Raw genomic sequence first — 21327 nt, 5'->3', positions numbered from 1 at the left:
GCTATAACCATGTAGGATGGTCAAGAAAAAGACATCCCTCTTGTACTTAACCACCAGCAGGTGGTCGCTATGTTGGGCTCTGATGTCATCTCTTCTGAGAATTTACCCAATTAGCGTTTTCGGGAGGCTTGTCTGATTTTTGCTGACAGTACCGCAGGCTGTGGTACCTCACGCAGAGAGGGACTTGAAGAGTGGGATGCTCATATAAGACACTGGACAACACAAAAAAATTATCAGCAAAGGTAATATGTCTGTTTTATGGAGTTTGGTGTGCTGATTGCAAAAATATGTGGTTTTGCTCTATCACAAAGTTTCTGAGATAGAAGTATTTTTGTTATTACGTTATTTCTGCATATTCAATGTATGTGGGAAAACCACATACATTGGAAATGCAGAAATAACGTAATGTGTTAATATGTTAATGTCTTATTATATTATTCCCATTTCTTTGCTTGTCTGACTTAATGGTGAATTTTCTTACAGGGACAATGTCAGTAAAGGTTTTAGTGAGTTTTATGGGAAAGAGTATTGACATTGCAGTCAACCAATGACTACTTCTTGGAAAGTCACATGTTATGGGGAGAAGCTAACTGTTATGAGGTGGTAAGATCTGAGTCGGTCAGAAAAGGATGGTGATGACAGCAAGGACTGGTATGCGAGACTGACAGGAGACAGGCCTCTACAGGGATATGAGCCCTGCCACAGGGAGATAGAAGGAAAGGTATTGGACAGCAGACATTGTAAAAGGATTTTCATTGCATTTCTGGGAGGGAAAGTTGCCTCAGAGGGATGAAAACAGCTCAGACACTTAGGTGTAACTGAGTGAGGGTCTCCACAGAGAGAGAACCTGAAAGCAGCCAATATCACACTGAGAAACTGCGTGTCTGCAAATGTTCATCTGTAAGGAATAGGATGACCCGTTAACCTCACAACTGTGTATAGTTATCTACCAGATTACCTTCAGCAAAATCAGTTAAAAATACTATCTGCCTCTGTCATCATTGGGGAAATAGCTACATATACAGTTCTGGAAATAAATTAAGAGACTACTGCAAAATGTTCAGTTTGATTTTTCTCTTTACAGTTATATTTTTGAGTAAAATGTGAATTGTTCACACTTTTGACATGTCAACGAATTTCCAAGCAATAAATTTTGCATTGGAAGAAACAGAAAATTGGCCATTTATTTATTTTTTTAAACCCAGTTCTTTCAGACCTCAGATATAGCAAAGAAAACAAGTCCATAATCATTTAGAAGGAATAATACTTTGTCATCTATTTAAGGCTACTTTCACACTGGCGGTTTTTTAATATGTCGTAATGCGTCGTTTAGGGAAAAAAACGTATCCTGCAAAGTTGTTTGCAGGATGCATTTTTGCCCCATAGAGTTACATTACTGACGCATTGCAACGTATTGACACACGTCGCAACCATCTTGCGACGGTTGCGCCGTGTTGTGGCGGACCGCCGGGAGCAAAAAACATTAAATGTAACGTTTTTTGCTGCCGACGGACCGCTTTTTCCAACCGCGCATGCGCGGCCAGAACTCCGCCCCCACCTCCCCGCACCTCACAATGGGGCAGCGGATGCGCCGGAGAAATGCATCCGCTGCACCCGTTGTGCGGCGCAACAAACGCTAGCGTCGGAATCTCGGCCCGATGCATTGCGATGGGGAGATTCTGACGCTAGTGTGAAAGTAACCTAATTGAGTGTACTTGCAACAATGTCGGAAGGACTACTCAACCCCTACACATAAGGCTTACCGTATATACTCGAGTATAAGCCGACTCCCATAATTTTGCCACAAGAAACTTGGAAAACTTATTGACTCGCGTATAAGCCTGGGGTAGGAAATGCATCAGCTACCGGTGAATTTCAAAAATAAAAATAGATGCTCCGTACCGTTCATTATTGCCCCATAAGATGCTCCATATAAAGCTGTGCCACATATAATGCTCCATACTGTTCATTATTGCCCCATAGATGCTCCATATAAAGCTGTGCCACATATAATGTTCTGCACCGTTCATTATGGCCCCATAGATGCTCCATATAACGCTGTGCCCCACATATAATGCTCTGCACCGTTCATTATGGCCCCATAGATGCTCCATATAAAGCTGTGCCCTATATATAATGCTCTGCACCGTTCATTATGACCCCATAGATGCTCCTTATAAAGCTGTGCCATATAAAATGCTCTGCACCGTTCATTATGGCCCCATAGATGCTCCTAATAAAGCTGTGCCATATAGAATGCTCTTCACCGTTCATTATGGCCCCATAGATGCTCCTTATAAAGCTGTGCCATATAGAAAGCTCTGCACCGTTCATTGTGGCCCCATAGATGCTCCTTATAAAGCTGTGCAATATATAATGTTCTGCACTGTTCATTATGGGCCCCATAGATGCTCCATATAAAGCTGTGCCATATAGAATGCTGCTGCTGCTGCAGTAAAAATAAAAAAAAAAATCACATACCTCTCTTCGCTCAGGACGCCGGCGCTTTCAATATTTACCTGCTCCTCGTGCAGCTCCGTCTCCAGCACTGACGCTCAGCAGAGGGCGCGCACTGACTACATCACCGCGCCCTCTGACCTGAGCGTCACTGTCAGAGGACGCTGGAGCCGGAGCGAGGAGCAGGTAAATATCGTGCAGCGCTCCCCTCCCCATATCTCTTTTAAAAAATTGTTTCATGAAATATTTCTTCAGTGCCAAGTTGTGAATGTACTTTTTGGACCCAACATATAAGTTAAACTTATTGGGCGCTACTGTTGAGCCAATTTTTTTACATTTTTGTTGACGTGATTATTCTTCTTGTGATGATTATTAATGGCTTAAATTGAATATTTTTTGATGTTCTACGAGGCATGTTTCACTTATTTTCTTTTGGGCGAGTTTCTTGTATTTACCCTAAAAAAAATCCCGATTCACTTTTTGTTGTATATTGGAAACATTTTTTGTTTTTCTCCTTAAATTGCTTTTTGTGGAAGTAGTGTTGCTTCTATTGGAATTATGCAGAGTTGAATGCCGTTTTGATCCCCCCACCTTGGTACGTATGTGAAGTTGTTTTAGATGGTCCAGCATCTGGGGATGGAAAAACAGTCTATCCCTTCTGCTCAGGCAATGTTCCCCAACTCTGAAGACTATTTTTTCCAGCAGGACAATGCGCCATGCAACACAGCTAAAGGTACCGTCACACTGAACAACTTAACAACGATATCGATAGCGATCCGTGACGTTGCAGCGTCCCTGATAGCGATATTGTTGTGTTTGACACGCAGCAGCGATCAGGATCCTGCTGTGACATCGTTGGTCGGAGCAGAAAGGCCAGAACTTTATTTCGTCGCTGGATCTCCCGCAGACATTGCTGAATCGGTGTGTGTGATGCCGATTCAGCGATGTCTTCACTGGTAACCAGGGTAAACATCGGGTTACTAAGCGCAGGGCCGTGCTTAGTAACCCGATATTTACCCTGGTTACCAGTGTAAATGTAAAAAAAAACAAACACTACATACTTACATTCCGGTGTCTGTCCCCCCGGCGTTCTGCTTCCCTGCACTCCTCCTGCATCCTGTGTCAGCACCGGCCGGCCGTAAAGCAGAGCTCAACGGTGACGTCACCGCTCTGCTTTAAGGCCGGCGCTTACACAGTGCAGGGAAGCAGAATGCCGGGGGACGCGACAGACACCGGAATGTAAGTATGTAGTGTTTTTTTTTTTTTTTTTTACATTTACACTGGTAACCAGGGTAAACATCGGGTTACTAATCGCGGCCCTGCACTTAGTAACCCGATGTTTACCCTGGTTACCCAGGGACCTCGGCATCGTTGGTTGCTGGAGAGCTGTCTGATTGACAGCTCTCCAGCGACCACACAGCAACGCTGCAGCGATCGGCATCGTTGTCTAGATCGCTGCAGCGTCGCTAAATGTGACGGTACCTTAAGTGGGCCACCACATCAAATCCCTCTCATGGTCTGCCCAACCTTCAGACCTGAGCCCCATTGAAAACCTCTGGAATGTAATCAAGAGGAAGATGGATAGTCACAAGCCATCAAGCAAAGAACTGCTTAAATTTTTGCACCAGGAGTGGCATAAGGTTACCCAAAAGCAGCGTGAAAGACTGGTGGAAAGCATGCAAAGACACATAAAAGCTGTGATTAAAAATCATGGTTATTCCACAAAAAATTGATTTCTGAACTCTTCCTGAGTTAAAACATTAGTATTGTTGTTTCTAAATGATTATGAACTTGTTTTCTTTGCATTATTTGGGGTCTGCAAGCACTGCCTTTTTTGTTATATTGACAATTTCTCATTTTTAGAAAATAAATACAAAACGTATTGCTTGTTACTTTAGCAACATGTTGTCAGTTTATAGAATAAAAGAACAATTTACATTTTGCTCAAAAATATACCTATAGTAACATAGTTAGTAAGGCCGAAAAAAGACATTTGTCCATCCAGTTCAGCCTATATTCCATCATAATAAATCCCCATATCTACGTCCTTCTATAGAACCTAATAATTGTATGATACAATATTGTTCTGCTCCAGGAAGACATCCAGGCCTCTCTTGAACCCCTCTACTGAGTTCGCCATCACCACCTCCTCAGGCAAGCAATTCCAGATTCTCACTGCCCTAACAGTAAAGAATCCTCTTCTATGTTGGTGGAAAAACCTTCTCTCCTCCAGACGCAAAGAATGTCCCCTTGTGCCCGTCACCTTCCTTGGTATAAACAGATCCTCAGCGAGATATTTGTATTGTCCCCTTATATACTTATACATGGTTATTAGATCGCCCCTCAGTCGTCTTTTTTCTAGACTAAATAATCCTAATTTCGCTAATCTATCTGGGTATTGTAGTTCTCCCATCCCCTTTATTAATTTTGTTGCCCTCCTTTGTACTCTCTCTAGTTCCATTATAACTTTCCTGAGCACCGGTGCCCAAAACTGGACACAGTACTCCATGTGCGGTCTAACTAGGGATTTGTACAGAGGCAGTATAATGCTCTCATCATGTGTATCCAGACCTCTTTTAATGCACCCCATGATCCTGTTTTCCTTAGCAGCTGCTGCCTGGCACTGGCTGCTCCGGGTAAGTTTATCATTAACTAGGATCCCCAAGTCCTTCTCCCTGTCAGATTTACCCAGTAGTTTCCCGTTCAGTGTGTAATGGTGATATTGATTCCTTCTTCCCATGTGTATAACCTTACATTTATCATTGTTAAACCTCATCTGCCACCTTTCAGCCCAAGTTTCCAAGTTATCCAGATCCATCTGTAGCAGAATACTATCTTCTCTTGTATTAACTGCTTTACATAGTTTTGTATCATCTGCAAATATCCATATTTTACTGTGTAAACCTTCTACCAGATCATTAATGAATATGTTGAAGAGAACAGGTCCCAATACCGACCCCTGCGGTACCCCACTGGTCACAGCGACCCAGTTAGAGACTATACCATTTATAACCACCCTCTGCTTTCTATCACTAAGCCAGTTACTAACCCATTTACACACATTTTCCCCCAGACCAAGCATTCTCATTTTGTGTACCAACCTCTTGTGCGGCACGGTATCAAACGCTTTGGAAAAATCGAGATATACCACGTCCAATGACTCACCGTGGTCCAGCCTATAGCTTACCTCTTCATAAAAACTGATTAGATTGGTTTGACAGGAGCAATTTCTCATAAACCCATGCTGATATGGAGTTAAACCGTTATTCTCATTGAGATAATCCAGAATAACATCCCTCAGAAACCCTTCAAATAGTTTACCAACAATAGAGGTTAGACTTACTGGCCTGTAATTTCCAGGTTCACTTTTAGAGCCCTTTTTGAATATTGGCACCACATTTGCTATGCGCCAGTCCTGCGGAACTGACCCCATCGCTATAGAGTCCCTAAAAATAAGAAATAATGGTTTATCTATTACATTGCTTAGTTCTCTTAGTACTCGTGGGTGTATGCCATCCGGACCCGGAGATCTATCTATTTTAATCTTAATTAGCCAGTTTCGCACCTCTTCTTGGGTTAGATTGGTGACCCTTAATATAGGGTTTTCATTGTTTCTTGGGATTTCACCTAGCATTTCATTTTCCACCGTGAATACCGTGGAGAAGAAGGTGTTTAATATGTTAGCTTTTTCCTCGTCATCTACAACCAAACTTTCCTCACAATTTTTTAAGGGGCCTACATTTTCAGTTTTTATTCTTTTACTATTGATATAGTTGAAGAACAGTTTGGGATTAGTTTTACTCTCCTTAGCAAGGTGCTCCTCTGTTTCTTTTTTGGCAGCTTTAATTAGTTTTTTAGATAAAGTATTTTTCTCCCTATAGTTTTTTAGAGCTTCAATGGTGCCATCCTGCTTTAGTAGTGCAAATGCTTTCTTTTTACTGTTAATTGCCTGTCTTACTTCTTTGTTTAGCCACATTGGGTTTTTCCTATTTCTAGTCCTTTTATTCCCACAAGGTATAAACCACTTACCGTGCCTATTTAGGATGTTCTTAAACATTTTCCATTTATTATCTGTATTCTTATTACTGAGGATATTGTCCCAGTCTACCAGATTAAGGGCATCTCTAAGCTGGTCAAACTTTGCCTTCCTAAAGTTCAGTGTTTTTGTGACTCCCTGACAAGTCCCCCTAGTGAAAGACAGGTGAAACTGTACAATATTGTGGCCGCTATTTCCTAGATGCCCGACCACCTGCAGATTTGTTATTCTGTCAGGTCTATTAGCTCTTGTTAATTAGTGTTAACTGGCACCCCAAAACTCAGCAGATTGTACAGAAACAAAAAATACCACGCTAAAAGACTGTGTTTAGGTGGGATGGTCTACCCACCTGAACAAGTGCTCAGTAAGATTTGATTATATGTATACAACTGATGCCAGTTGCTAGTGTGTGGACACTGAATAAGCTATTGGGGCCTTAGTTGCACAAATCACTGCTGTAAATGCACAGAGAGTTCAGTCTGCAGGCCTTAGGCAATAACACGAAATAATGGGTTTTGTTTAGAATGCACATTAATTAAGCTCACATACCTAAAGGCCCCTTCACATTAAGCGACGCTGCAGCGATACCGACAACGATCCGGATCGCTGCAGCGTCGCTGTTTGGTCGCTGGAGAGCTGTCACACAGACAGCTCTCCAGCGACCAACGATCCCGAAGTCCCCGGGTAACCAGGGTAAACATCGGGTAACTAAGCGCAGGGCCGCGCTTAGTAACCCGATGTTTACCCTGGTTACCAGCGTAAAAGTAAAAAAAAAAAAACACTACATACTTACCTACCGCTGTCTGTCCCCGGCGCTCTTCTCTGCACTCCTCCTGTACTGGCTGTGAGCGTCGGTCAGCCGGAAAGCAGAGCGGTGACGGCACCGCTCTGCTTTCCGGCCGCTGTGCTCAGTCAGTGCAGGAGGAGTGCAGAGAAGCACAGCGCCGGGGACATACAGCGGTAGGTAATTATGTAGTGTTTGTTTTTTTTTACTTTTACTCTGGTAACCAGGGTAAACATCGGGTTACTAAGCGCGGCCCTGCGCTTAGTTACCCGATATTTACCCTGGTTACCAGTGAAGACATCGCTGGATCGGTGTCACACACGCCGATCCAGCGATGTCCACGGGAGATCCAGCGACGAAATAAAGTTCTGGACTTTGTTCAGCGACCAACGATCTCCCAGCAGGGGCCTGATCGTTGGTCGCTGTCACACATAACGATTTCCTTAACGATATCGTTGCTACGTCACAAAAAGCAACGATATCGTTATGTGTGAAGGTACCTTTAGGGTTCACAATGAGTCTGGTAGGTGAGAGTTTGATTGATGTTCAGATATCTGCCAATGCTTCTCAGATGATTCGTGCCCTGCTGAAAGTCTATCCAGGGCTAAGTGAGAGATCTGCTGAGTGTATACCTCCTGAGGATCTATGCAATAAGCAGGGATGACTCGCTCATCCGCGCGGAGCCAAGGACGTCCCAGCCAGTGGCGACCCTGGTTACACGGAGAGAAGAAAAAAATTCACAACACTGCTCGGCGGTGTGTGACGTCACTGAGGTACGGAGCCTTGCTGGGGCCAAAAAACCAACGCATTTCGAAGTATGCCGCACTTCTTCATCAGGGTAACAGCCCCCTGTCGGCAGCTCGGTATATATAAGCATCGGCCAGACTTCCCTGTTATGCATCATTAACTCCCTGTTGACCAGAACTACAATTTTGTCCTGTGATAGTCAAGGCTACATGGTGTATTGCCTGTTGTAGTGATGTGATTGTAAAAGCTGTTTAAAATATGACTTTTATTAGAATTACAAATAAAATTCCCTATATAAAAAAGCCACCCAATCATCCTGATCAGCAGACACAAAGCATCTCAAATAAGTTTCCAAGGTCTGATTAGTTCGCTCAGTTTGACCATTAGTCTGAGAATGAAATGCCGAAGAAAAAGACAAATCAATGCCCATCCTAGCGCAAAAGGCCCGCCAAAACCTGGAAACAAACTGAGAACCTCTGTCAGACACAATATTCTCCGGAATGCCTTGCAAACGAACCACATGCTGAAAAAACAATGGAAACAAATTTGAGGAGGAAGGCAGCTTGGGCAAAGGTACCAGATGGACCATTTTAGAGAACCGGTCACAAACCACCCAGATAACAGACATCTTCTGGGAAACAGGAAGATCCGAAATAAAATCCATGGAAATATGCGTCCAGGGCCTCTCAGGGACCGGCAAAGGCAAAAGCAACCCACTAGCGCGGGAACAGCAAGGCTTGGCCCGGGCGCAAGTCCCACAGGACTGCACAAAAGTACGCACATCCCGCGACAAGGAAGGCCACCAAAAGGACCTAGCAACCAAATATCTGGTACCAAAAATCCCAGGATGACCGGCCAACACTGAACAATGAATCTCAGAAATTACCTTACTTGTCCATCTATCAGGAACAAACAGCTTCCCTACCGGCCAGCGGTCAGGTTTATCAGCCTGAAATTCCTAAAGCACCCGCCGCAAATCAGGGGAGATGGCAAAAAGAATCACCCCTTCCTTAAGAATGCCAACCGGCTCAAGGACTGCAGGAGAGTCAGGCAAAAAACTCCTAGAGAGGGCATCAGCCTTAACATTCTTAGATCCCGGAAGATGCGAGACCACAAAATCAAAACGGGAGAAAAACAGGGACCATTGAGCCTGTCTAGGGTTCAGCTGCTTGGCTGACTCGAGGTAAATCAGATTCTTATGATCAGTCAAGACCACAATGCAGTGCTTGGCTCTCTCAAGCCAATGTCGCCACTCCTCAAATGCCCACTTCATAGCCAACAACTCACGATTGCCGACGTCATAATTGCGCTCCGCAGGCGAAAACTTTCTGGAAAAAAAGCACACGGTTTCATCAAAGAACCATCAGAATTCCTCTGAGACAAAACGGCCCCTGCCCCAATCTCAGAAGCGTCAACCTCAACCTGAAAAGGAAGAGAAACATCCGGCTGACGCAACACAGGGGCAGAAGTAAATCGGCGTTTAAGCTCCCGAAAGGCCTTAACAGCCGCAGAGGACCAATTCGTCACATCAGCGCCTTTCTTCGTCAAATCAGTAAGGGGCTTAACCACACTGGAAAAGTTGGCAATGAAACGGCGATAGAAATTAGCAAAGCCCAAAAATTTCTGAAGGCTCTTCACAGATGTGGGTTGAATCCAGTCATGAATGGCTTTGACCTCAACAGGATCCATTTCTATAGACGAGGGGGAAAAAATAAAACCCAAAAAAGAGACCTTCTGAACTCTGAATAGGCACTTAGACCCCTTCACAAACAAAGCATTATCACGAAGGCTCTGGAATACCATCCTGACCTGCTTCACATGAGACTCCCAATCATCGGAAAAAATCAAAATATCCAACTACACTATCATGAATTTATCAAGATAATTGCGGAAAATATCATGCATGAAGGATTGGAACACAGATGGAGCATTAGAAAGCCCAAATGGCATCACAAGGTATTCAAAATGGCCTTCGGGCGTATTAAATGCAGTTTTCCATTCGTCACCCTGTTTAATACGGACAAGATTATATGCCCCTCGAAGGTCAATCTTAGTAAACCAACTAGCCCCCTTAATCCGAGCAAACAAATCAGAAAGCAAAGGCAAGGGGTATTGGAATTTGACCGTGATCTTATTAAGAAGACGATAATCTATACTGGTCTCAAGGAGCCATCCTTCTTAGCAACAAAAAAGAAACCTGCTCCCAATGGTGACGAAGACGGTCGAATATGCCCCTTCTCCAAAGACTCCTTAACATAACTCCGCATGGCGGCATGCTCTGGCACAGACAGATTGAAAAGTCGGCCCTTAGGGAACTTGCAGCCAGGAATCAAGTTAATAGCACAATCACAGTCCCTATGCGGTGGAAGGGAACTGGACTTGGGCTCATCAAATACATCCTGGAAATCCGACAAAAACTCAGGGACCCCAGAAGAGGGGGAAGAGGAAATTGACATCAAAGGAACGTCACTATGTACCCCTTGACAACCCCAACTAGTCACAGACATAGTTTTCCAATCCAGCACCGGATTATGTTCCTGTAACCATGGAAAACCCAGTACAACATCATGCAGGTTATGCAACACCAGAAAACGGCAATCTTCCAGATGTGCTGGAGCCATGTACATAGTCATCTGCGTCCAGTACTGAGGTTTACCCTTGGCCAATGGTGTAGCATCAATACCCCTCAAAGGAATAGGGCTCTGCAAAGGTGACGTGGCATCCGATCTCAATTTCTGCCAATTCTGCATTGAAAAAGCCAAACGGCACTCCTTCTCTTCCAAGCTCTGCCGTGCGCCCACACAGTGGTTTACCCCCACACATGGGGTATCAGCGTATGCAGGAGAAATTGCGCACCACATTTTGTGGTTCATTTTCTCTTTTTACACTTGTGAAAAAAAATAGTTATGAAGTAAAAGGTTTGCAAAAAAAAAATAAATGTTCATTTTTTCCTTCCACATTGTTTCAGTTCCTGTGAAGCACGTAAAGAGTTAATAAACTTCTTGAATGTGGTTTTGAGCACCTTGAGGGGTGTAGTTTTTGGAACAGTGTAAAGTTTGGGTATTTTCTGTCACGTACACCCCTCAAAGTGACTTTAAATGTGAGATGATCCCTAAAAAAAATGGTTTTGTAAATTTTGTTTTAAAAAAGAGAAATCGCTGGTCATATTTTAACCCTTATAACTTCCTATCAAAAAAAAAATGGTTTCCAAAATTGTGCTGATATAAAGTAGACATGTGGAAATATTATTTATTAATTATCTTGTGTAACATATCTCTGTGATTTAAGGGCATAACAATTCAAAGTTTGAAAATTGCTAAATTTAAAAACTTTTCACCATATTTGTGTTTTTTTCATAAATAATTGCAAGTAATATTGAAGAAATGTTTCCACTAACATGAAGTACAATATGTCATGAAAAAACATTCTCAGAATCAGCGGGATCCATTAAAGCGTTCCAGAGTTATAACCTCATAAAGTGACAGTGGTCAGAATTGTAAAATTGGCTCTGTCACTAAGGGGTTAAGCAAAATGCTAAAACAAAAAGCCTGTCGTCTTCTGGGAATCTTTTCAGCTTTCCCATTGACTTGTTTTGTAAAGTACACTGCATCTTCTGATTGGAAAATGCCAAAAGAAAGGACATGGTGCAGAAGAATGAGGAATGTGGTGATTCAAAATCCACACTGTCAAGTATTTAAAGTACGATGATTGACAGAGATGTGGTATAATTTCAGTTTATTTTGTCAGCACATTTCAAGGATTACAAACCTCTTCATCAAGACACAACCACAGTCAACCACTTTCTGCCATCGGACGGAATAGTACATCCGATGGCAGAACCCCCGCTTTGATGCAAGCTCCGGCGTTGAGCCCGCATTAAAGTCGGGACATGAAAGCTGTTTTGAACAGCTGATGTGCCCGCAATAGGCGCAGGCGTAATCGTGATCCGCCTGTGTCTATGAACTAGTTAAATGTTGCTGTCAATCTCTGACAGCGGCATTTAACAAGCGCATCTGGACGGAAATACATGCACCAGTGACACCTGTCATGTGATCTGAGGTTATCGGTGCATGGACGTAACAGCCAGAGGTTTCCTTGAGACCTCTATGGTTGTTGATGCCAGATTGCTGAAAAGGCAAAATTGAAAAAGCTTCGGGGGTTAAGCGGCCAACCACTTGGAGTTCTACAAAACTGAAGTGGTTAAAAGACTTTTTAAATCATGAACATATTAATCACGTGTTTCTACCGTAAAGACATGTGCATATACCTTTTCTTTGGAACTTATTTTGACAGGCTTCACAAAACTGTTGCACTTCATCTAAAGGTATCTTATCACTATCAATATATCCATTTAAGGCTTGTGCACCTGTGATTTTTTAATTGTCTTTCTTGTCTCTTTTTTTTTTAGGTTTGCAGCAGCATTTACTCTTCGTCAGAGGATGTTAAATTTTGTACAAAACATCCAGTATTACATGATGTTTGAAGTGATGGAGCCAATGTGGCACATCCTGGAGAAAAGTCTTAAATCAGTAAGTATTCAGAAAATGTGTTCCATGTAAAATTGAACCTGCTTATAAAACATAGACGTTTTTTATTTTCTATTATATTATTCAAGAAATCACTATGACATGTTCCCTTATGGGTGTCCTTTCCCTATTTTGCATTATGTTTTACATTTTTCCATGAGTTATGTGACTAATTTGACAAAATACACTGGACTGTAGGGTAATAAAGCAGTCCAACACGCAGTCTTTGCATTTCCAACTTGATTGTCTGGCAGTGGGTACCGTCACACAGTGGCACTTTGGTCGCTAGAACGGCACGATCCGTGACGTTCCAGCGATATAATTACGATCTCGCTGTGTCTGACACGCTACTGCGATCAGGGACCCCGCTGAGAATTGTACGTCGTAGCAGATCGTTTGAAACTTTATTTCGTCGCTGGATCTCCCGCTGACATCGCTGAATCGACGTGTGTGACACCGATTCAGCGATGTCTTCACTGGTAACCAGGGTAAACATTGGGTTGCTAAGCGCAGGGCCGCGCTTAGTAACCCGATATTTACCCTGGTTACCAGTGTAAATGTAAAAAAAACCAAACACTACATACTTACATTCCCGGTGTCTGGTCATGTCCCTCGCCTTCAGCTTCCACACTGACTGGTGAGCGCCGGCCAGCCGTAAAGTACAGCGGTGACGTCACCGCTGTGCTTTCCGGCTGTCCGGTGCTCACTGTCAGTGCAGAGAAGCACAGTGCCGGGGGACAGACACGGAATGTAAGTATGTAGTGTTTGTTTTTTTTTTACGTTTACGCTGGTAACCAGGGTAAACATCAGGTTACTAAGCGCGGCCCTGCGCTTAGTAACCCGATGTTTACCCTGGTTACCAGGGGACTTCGGGATCATTGGTCGCTGGAGAGCTGTCTGTGTGACAGCTCTCCAGCGACCAAACAGCGACGCTGCAGTGATCGACATCGTTGTCGTATCGCTGCCGCGTCGTTTTAGTGTGACGGTACCCTTAGCTTTTATCAATGTAGTAAATCCCCCTATTAGCCCTTCCTCCTCCATTTTGAATCTCCAATTTTGCCCGGCATTTTTTCACCTATGTTGTCAATCCCACGATGTGCAGTGGGGAAATAGGTATTTGATACACTGCCGATTTCAATAATTTCCTTTGCTATCTCCTTCAGTACCCTAGGATTCATTTGGACCTGGAAACTTGAATTAATCTAAGCTAGCAAAGTATTCCCTCACTAGCTCTCTGCTTATAGATAGTGTGGATTCCTCTACTTCAATAGTACAGTGAAGATCTATCAATGTTACATTTACTTAATGAGAGAAAACCGATGCAAAATAAAATAAAAAGTTTGGACTCAATATCATTTTTTTTACCACTTCACCATTTTTATCCTGGAAAAATCCTATAGCATCTTTGACTTATCTTTTACTTTTGACATTCCCCCAAAATCATTTCTGATTGCTTTTGATGTTTCTTGGAAGCATTAATTCTTTATCAGCTTTAGATAATCTGATGTGTGGCCTGCAGATTCTGCAGACGGCATTCCAGTGCCTTGCGAAAGTATTTGGCTCCCTGGAACTCCCTGGTATGATACTCCTTCCATTTCAATATGATCGCTTGCACTTGTTCCTTGGGATGTTTATAGTTTTGGAAATCATTTTGTATCCATATTCGGCTTTAAACTTCTCCACAACAGTATCACGGACCTGCCTGCTGTGTTCCTTGGTCTTCATGATGCTCTCTGTGCTTCAAACAGAACCCTGAGACTATCACAGAGCAGGTGCATGTATACGGAGACTTGATTACACACAGGTGGATTATATTTATCATCATTAGGCATTTAGGACAACATTGGATCATTCAGAGATCCACAATGAACTTCTGGAGTGAGTTTGCTGCACTGAAAGTAAAGGGGCCGAATAATATTGTACGCCCCACTTTTCAGTTTTTGAATTTCCACAAAAATTTAACCAATAAATTCCGTTCAACTTCACAATTGTGTTCCACTTGTTGATTATTTACCAAAATTTACATTTGGTATCTTTATGTTTGAAGCATGATATGTGGGAAAAGGTTGAAAAGTTCCAGGGAGCCGAATACTTTCGCAAGGCACTGTATATTCTTCTTTAGATATGACTCCCTCTTTCCATTTGGTAAACATTTTTCTTCCTTTTTAACATGTGTTTAAGTTCATACGTCCAGTTTTCCTATTCTTCCCTGCTTTAGGGATTGCTAACGACTGTGCTTTGACCATATCATTTTTTTTAAAATTTCCTATGTTTCCTGGACATTTCTGTCCTAAAAGACATCCCCAGCCATTGGATCCCTCCAATCTTTTTTCTGGGTCCCTTAAAATCAGCGTTTCTGAAGTCCAACTTTGAAGTCTGAGTATTCACAGGTCTTCTACCTCTAGTTATCAAAAATTCTATGATTGCATGATCGCTGCCTCCTAGGGTCCCAGTCATCCTTATCTCAACCATTTCCTCCCTGCTTATAAGGATTATATCCAAGGTAGCAGATCCCCTTGCTTTCTCCTCAGCTTTTTGGAAGATAAAGTTGGCAACAAGAGAGGATAAGAATTAGCTGGACCTATTACTGTTGCCTGAGAGACCTTCCCAACAAATATCTGGATAATTGAAATCTCCCATGATCACTACATCAATTTTTTTTGAGAACTTGGCCATCTGATGCATAAAGAGTTCATCTATATCTTCATCTTGCCCAGGTGGCCTGTAGTAAACACCTACAATGGTGTCATTTCAATTGTTCTCTCCTTGTATTCTTACCCAGTTTCCATAGAACTCCCAGTCTCTTAAGCTTCAATCTCTGTGGAGTGTGACAGGGTCACTGGCACGGTATATGCCTCACTGTGTTGTGAGGGTTAAATTAAAGTTGCATACATGGGCTGGTTTTAGTGGACTCTTATTCAGTGTCCACCATATCTCCACCTGCATATCCGACACCAGCGTGTGTGCGGACAGGATAATGTCAGTCATGTGATCAATCACATGGTCTGGGTTGTAAAAAGCTGAACTTGGGAGACAGTCTTGTGTGTGTCTTGGGAGATGAGAAACTTTCACGTGGCTCCAGGAGGAGCTGAGGACTTTGTGTTACCTGTGGGTGAATCCTGCAGGGAAAGGACTTTTTTGGACTTTGTTTTGTTTTGCCATTAAGCCAGAAAAGGCCACGTTTACTTTATCCAACCCTGCTACGGTTTTTGCCGTGCTTTAATAAACAGCAGGTGATTTACCTCAAGAGGTGTTCCTGAGTTTTCCTTGCAAGCAGATGAATGAGACAATCCCTCATGCGAGATATACACTTTTCTAACATATAATGCGACAACTCCTCCTTGTTTATTAATTCTGTTTCTTGCAAATGAGTTGTTTTTTTTCCTGCTTTGTATTCAAACCATGTGTTTATTCCCATCAAGTTTCAATTATGCCAATAACATCATATTTATTTTCCTGTGTTAGTAGCTCCAGTTCTCCTTTTTTATTGCCCATGCTCTGTGCATTTGTATAGAAACATCTTCGTTTGTGATCAATCTCTCTTTCTCTAATATTTTTATTATTCAGATTTTTGTCTTTGTTCTTCCTTTCAACCTCTAATAGCAGAGTTCTCTATAGTATTTGTTTGCTGTATGGCTTTCCCTGGCCACTTGCTTCCCTTCCCAAAATGTTCTAGTTTAAAGCTTTCCTGATGTGTTGCAAGACTACTTCCAAATATGTGTTTTCCAGTCTTGGAAAGGTGCAGCCCATCTCTAGCAAGTAATGCATCATATAGGTAATTCACTCCGTGATCCAGAAATCCAAATCCTTGCTGATGGCACCAGCCTGTTGTTTACCTGTAGAATCTTGCTCCATCTCCTTGTTACATGCTTATCCACTGGGAGGATGGATGAGAAAACCACCTGCTCTCCCAGTTCTTTCTTGCCTAAGTCTTCAAAGTCACTGCGGATCCTTTCCAGGTTCTTTCTTGAGGTGTAATTTGCCCCCACATGTTTTAGCAGGAATGGGTAGTCATCTGCAGGTCCTGATATCTTGCCAGACACATCTTTCATTTTTGCAGCTAGAAGACAGCACATTTCTCTTGAGATTATATCCGGTCTGCAGATAGCTGCCTCTGTTCCTCTTAATAGGGAATCCCCAATAGCAACCAGTCTCCATTTCTTTTTCACAACATTTTCCATCCAAGAGGAATCGGAGTGCTTACAAGGTTGTTCTTTGTGGGCAAAGTATAACCTTGATGTATTTGATCATCGTTCCCCTGCAAGAGAACATGGTATTGGTTCCTGAGCTGTGTAGGTGCTGACTTCCTCCCAATCGTCTGGGTCACATTCTTTCATTCCTTTGTTTCTTCAGGTGCACTACACATTTCTTTTTCTTTCTGCATTTGGAAGACATACTTCTGCTCTGTCTAAGAACTCATCACCTTCCTTAATAATTTTAATTGTAGCTATTCTCTAGACTTTGCAATGTTTCCTGGGACACAAACTTGCATTTCTGGCAGATGAAACTTGGCTTTTCCACTGTTAAGTCTGTGAACATATAGCATGCAATGCAAATCACCAATGGTTACTGGCCTCTTTCGTGTTCTTAATGCATTAGCATTGATCATTCTCGGATCGGTCATTGGCCCTTCCCCAGCAGCTTGTTAAGTGCCTTCCAACCTAGGGTTGCATCTTCCAGCAATACACTGTGTGCAGAATTATTAGGCCAGTTGTATTTTGATCACGTATTACTTTTTATACATGTTGTCCTACTCTAAGCTGTTCAGGCTTGAGAGCCAACTACCAATTAAGTAAATGAGGTGATGTGCATCTCTGTAATGAGGAGGGGTGCTGTCTAATGACATCAAAACCCTATTTAAGGTGTGCTTAATTATTAGACAACTTCCTTTCCTTTGGCAAAATGGGTCAGAAGATAGATTTGACGGGCTCTGAAAAGTCCAAAATTGTGAGATGTCTTGCAGAGGAATGCAGCAGTCTTGAAATTGCCAAACTTTTGAAGTGTGATCACCGAACAATCAAGCGTTTCATGGCAAATAGCCAACAGAGTCGCAAGAAGCGTGTTTGGCAAAAAAGGCGCAAAATAACTGCCCATGAATTGAGGAAGATCAAGCGTGAAGCTGCCAAGATGCCATTTGCCACCAGTTTTGCCAAATTTCAGAGTTGCAACATTACTGGAGTTACAAAAAGCACAAGGTATACGATACTCAGGGACATGGCCAAGGTAAGGAAGGCTGAAATACTACCACCTTTGAAAAAGAAATATAAGATAAAACGTCAAGACTGGGCCAAGAAATATCTTAAGACTGACTTTTTAAAGGTTTTATGGACTGATGAAATGAGAGTGACTCTTAATGGGCCAGATGGATGAGCCAGACGCTGGATCAGTAAAGGGCAGAGAGTTCCACTCCGAATCAGAAACCAGCAAGGTGGAGGTAGGGTACTGGTATGGACTAGTATCATGAAAGATAAACTTGTGGGACCTTTTCGGGTTGAGGATGGAGTGAAGCTCAACTGCCCGATCTACTGCCAGTTTCTGGAAGACAACTTCTTCAAGCAGTGGTACAGGAAGAAGTCGGCATCGTTCAAGAAAAACATGATTTTCATGCAGGACAATGCTCCATCACATGCCTCCAACTACTCCACAGCGTGGCTGGCCAGTAAAGGTATCAAAGTAGAAAAAATAATGACATGGCCCCCTTGTTCACCTGATCTGAACCCTATAGAGAACCTGTGGTGCCTCATAAAATGTGAGATCAGGGAGGGAAAACAGTACACCTGTCGGAACAGTGTCTGGGAGGCTGTGGTGGCTGCTGCACGCAAAGTTGATCGTAAACAGATCACGCAACTGACAGAATCTATGGATGGAAGGCTGTTGAGTGTCATCATAAAGAAAGGTGGCTATATTGGTTACTAATTTTGGGGGGTTTTGTTTTTGCATGTCAGAAATGTTTATGTCTAAATGTTGTGCAGTGTTATTGGTTTACCTGGTAAAAATAAACAAGTGATATGGGAATATATTTGGTTTTTAGTAAGTTGCCTAATAATTCTGCACAGTAATAGTTACCTGCACAAATCGATATCCTTCTATGATAGCCAAATCTAAAAGAACCCCTCTACACTTCCAAAAATATTAAGCTTTGATATTTGAGTGTTTTGGGTTGATTGAGAACATAGTTGTTGATCAATAATAAAACTAATCCTCTAAAATACATCTTGCCTAATAATTCTGCACACAGTGTATATTGAATTCCATTAGTTGGACTGTTCATAAAGTTTTCCCAGAGTTACCGTCGACAGCAGGATGTTGCATGATGATGCGGTTGGTATTGACAACACACACAGTGCTGATTTAGTATGAGTGCCATATTACTGCTCGAAAGAAAGGCCTGGCAATCTACTTCTGTATTATGCCGAGAAAACTTGACGGACAGTACATATGGTTGCTGCTTTTTTTCATTTATACGTTCTTTAGGGGTAGTGTCCATTTATCCATATTTCTTGGATATCCACACATTTACATGGCTCTATTAGTTAGCATGCTGGCCATATGGGTTGCATCCCAGTGCCAATTTTTGGCCAGGAAAATATGTTCTTGCGCAACATGAGCAATTTTAAATGTTTTTAACTGTCTTGTCTGTTTCTCTGTTTTGTTACTTAATAAATATTTACATTGTTTAAATGTAGGAAGTTCAACCGGTCTTTTGTATATATCTTTCCTCTTCTGGAATTTGGCGTGTGCCTTACATGTTATTTGCTTAGCAGCACTCCACCAATATACAAATGGTGTCTGTTACATTGTGAACTGTGTCTCACTTCTATGTGACATGAACCTTAACTGAATAGCTGGGTTTCAGCAGGCCAAGTGTAGCCTATTGGGGAGAAGGCTTTAATTTATTTTTTTAACTTAAGATGCATTCTAAGGTATGTGCACACATTGCGGATTTGGCTGCAGATTTGCAGCAGTTTTCCATGCATTGTACAGTAGCACCTATGGAAAACCAAATCCACGGTGCACATGCTGTGGAAAATTCCGCGTGGAAAGGCTGCGGTTTATTATCCGCAACATGTCAATCTTATTGTTTGGATGCTGCAGCGTTTTACACCTGTTCCATGATTGGAATCCGCAGGTGTAAAAACGCAGGTGAAATCCACACAAAATCCACAGTAAATCTGCCGTAAATCTGTAGGTAAAATGCAGGGCGTTTTACCTGCCTATTTTTCAGAATCTCCGCGGAAAAATCCACAATGGAATCCGCAACGTGTGCACACACCCTTAATGTCAGCCTACAGGTTTTTGTGTCCCTCAATAAAATGTCCAATAAAAAAACACAATAGCTCAGAACAGGCTACTCTTGTATGAGATGTAATGACAGGCAGCACTGATCTCACTGCACAGAGATTGTTGTGCTCACAGCAGCTAGTAAACAGTTTGGTTACTCAGAGATTGGTGATAGAAAGGTCTGTAATGTTACAACTCAGCTGTACTGCCCCTTTCCCCACAGTGACTGCCGTGATCTTACCTGAAAGGTGTTATTGATCTGTAAACTACACTTTCTAGTCATGCACAACATTAGACAAGGAGATGGGGTCTGTATTATTACAACTCTCACTGAAAAATCAACTCTAAAGGTACCTTCGCACATAACGATTTTGTTAACGATATTGTTGCAATGTCACGCTTTTTGTGACGTAGCAATGATCCCGCTAACGATCTCGTTGTGTGACAGCGACCAACGATCAGGCCCCTGCTGGGAGATCGTTGGTCGTTGGGGAATGAGGAATGATCAGGACCTTTTTTTGGTCGCTGATCACCCGCTGTCATCGCTGGATCGGCGTGTGACGCCGGTCTAGCGATGTGTTCACTTGTAACCAGGGTAAATATCGGGTTACTAAGCGCAGGGCTGCGCTTAGTAACCAGATATTTACCCTGGTTACCATTGTAAAAGTAAATTAAAAAAAAAACTACATACTCACATTTCGTTGTCTGTCACGTCCCACGCCGTCAGCTTCCCTGCACTGACTGTCAGCGCCGGCCGTAAAGCAGAGCACAGCGGTGACGTCACCGCTGTGCTCTGCTTTACGGCCGGCGCTGACACAGTCAGTGTGGGTGGGGTGACAGTGGGGGACGTGACAGACATTGGAATGTGAGTATGTAGTGTTTTTTTTTTTTTACTTTTACAATGGTAACTAGGATAAATATCAGGTTACTAAGCGCGGCCCTGCGCTTAGTAACCGGATGTTTACCCTGGTTACCCGGGGACTTCGGCATCGTTGAAGACAGTTTCAACGATGCCGAAGTCGTTCCCCTGATCGTTGGTCGCTGGAGAGAGCTATCTGTGTGACAGCTTCCCAGCGACCACACAACGACTTACCAACGATCACGGCCAGGTCGTATCGCTGGTCGTGAACGTTGGTAAGTCGTTTAGTGTAACAGATATTGTGTGGGTGTGTCCTTCTTTCTCCAGTGTATTGTGCCTTCATATGATTGCAAATGTCAAACAGGGGGAAGAAGTGCACCCCTCAATGAAAACTATCTGAAAATGCCAACTTAGACATAACAAGAATTAATTAGGAGGTACAAAATATTTTAATTGCTGATGTTGCTGCAATGGAGAGTCCAAATTCTGAAAATTATCATGGTGTTTACTGTTGGCATGAAAAATTTAGTTAAACATACTCTTTAAAGATCAGTATGATGGCTTTTTGTCAATATATGTTGAATTAATATAGTTACAGTGTAGCAGTATATTTTATTTCTGTAATATTTACCAATTT

General features: G+C 42.5%; 1 protein-coding gene across 4 annotated transcripts in view; it reads left to right on the top strand.

The window, feature by feature from the left end:
* The window catches only part of TUBGCP2 (tubulin gamma complex component 2), an 888554-nt gene that overhangs the window by 583973 nt on the left and 283254 nt on the right, over positions 1–21327 (top strand). For all 4 annotated transcript variants that reach the window (XM_069753054.1, XM_069753055.1, XM_069753056.1 and 1 more), the window contains one exon: positions 12433–12553. In XM_069753054.1, the coding sequence (XP_069609155.1) occupies positions 12433–12553 (121 nt within the window). The remainder of the gene's footprint in view (positions 1–12432; positions 12554–21327) is intronic.

Source organism: Ranitomeya imitator, chromosome 2, assembly GCF_032444005.1.
Source record: "Ranitomeya imitator isolate aRanImi1 chromosome 2, aRanImi1.pri, whole genome shotgun sequence".
In the NCBI taxonomy this organism is placed as follows: domain Eukaryota; kingdom Metazoa; phylum Chordata; class Amphibia; order Anura; family Dendrobatidae; genus Ranitomeya; species Ranitomeya imitator.
The sequence above is the reverse complement of the archived record's forward strand: the minus strand, read 5'-3'. Positions and strand labels throughout refer to the sequence as shown.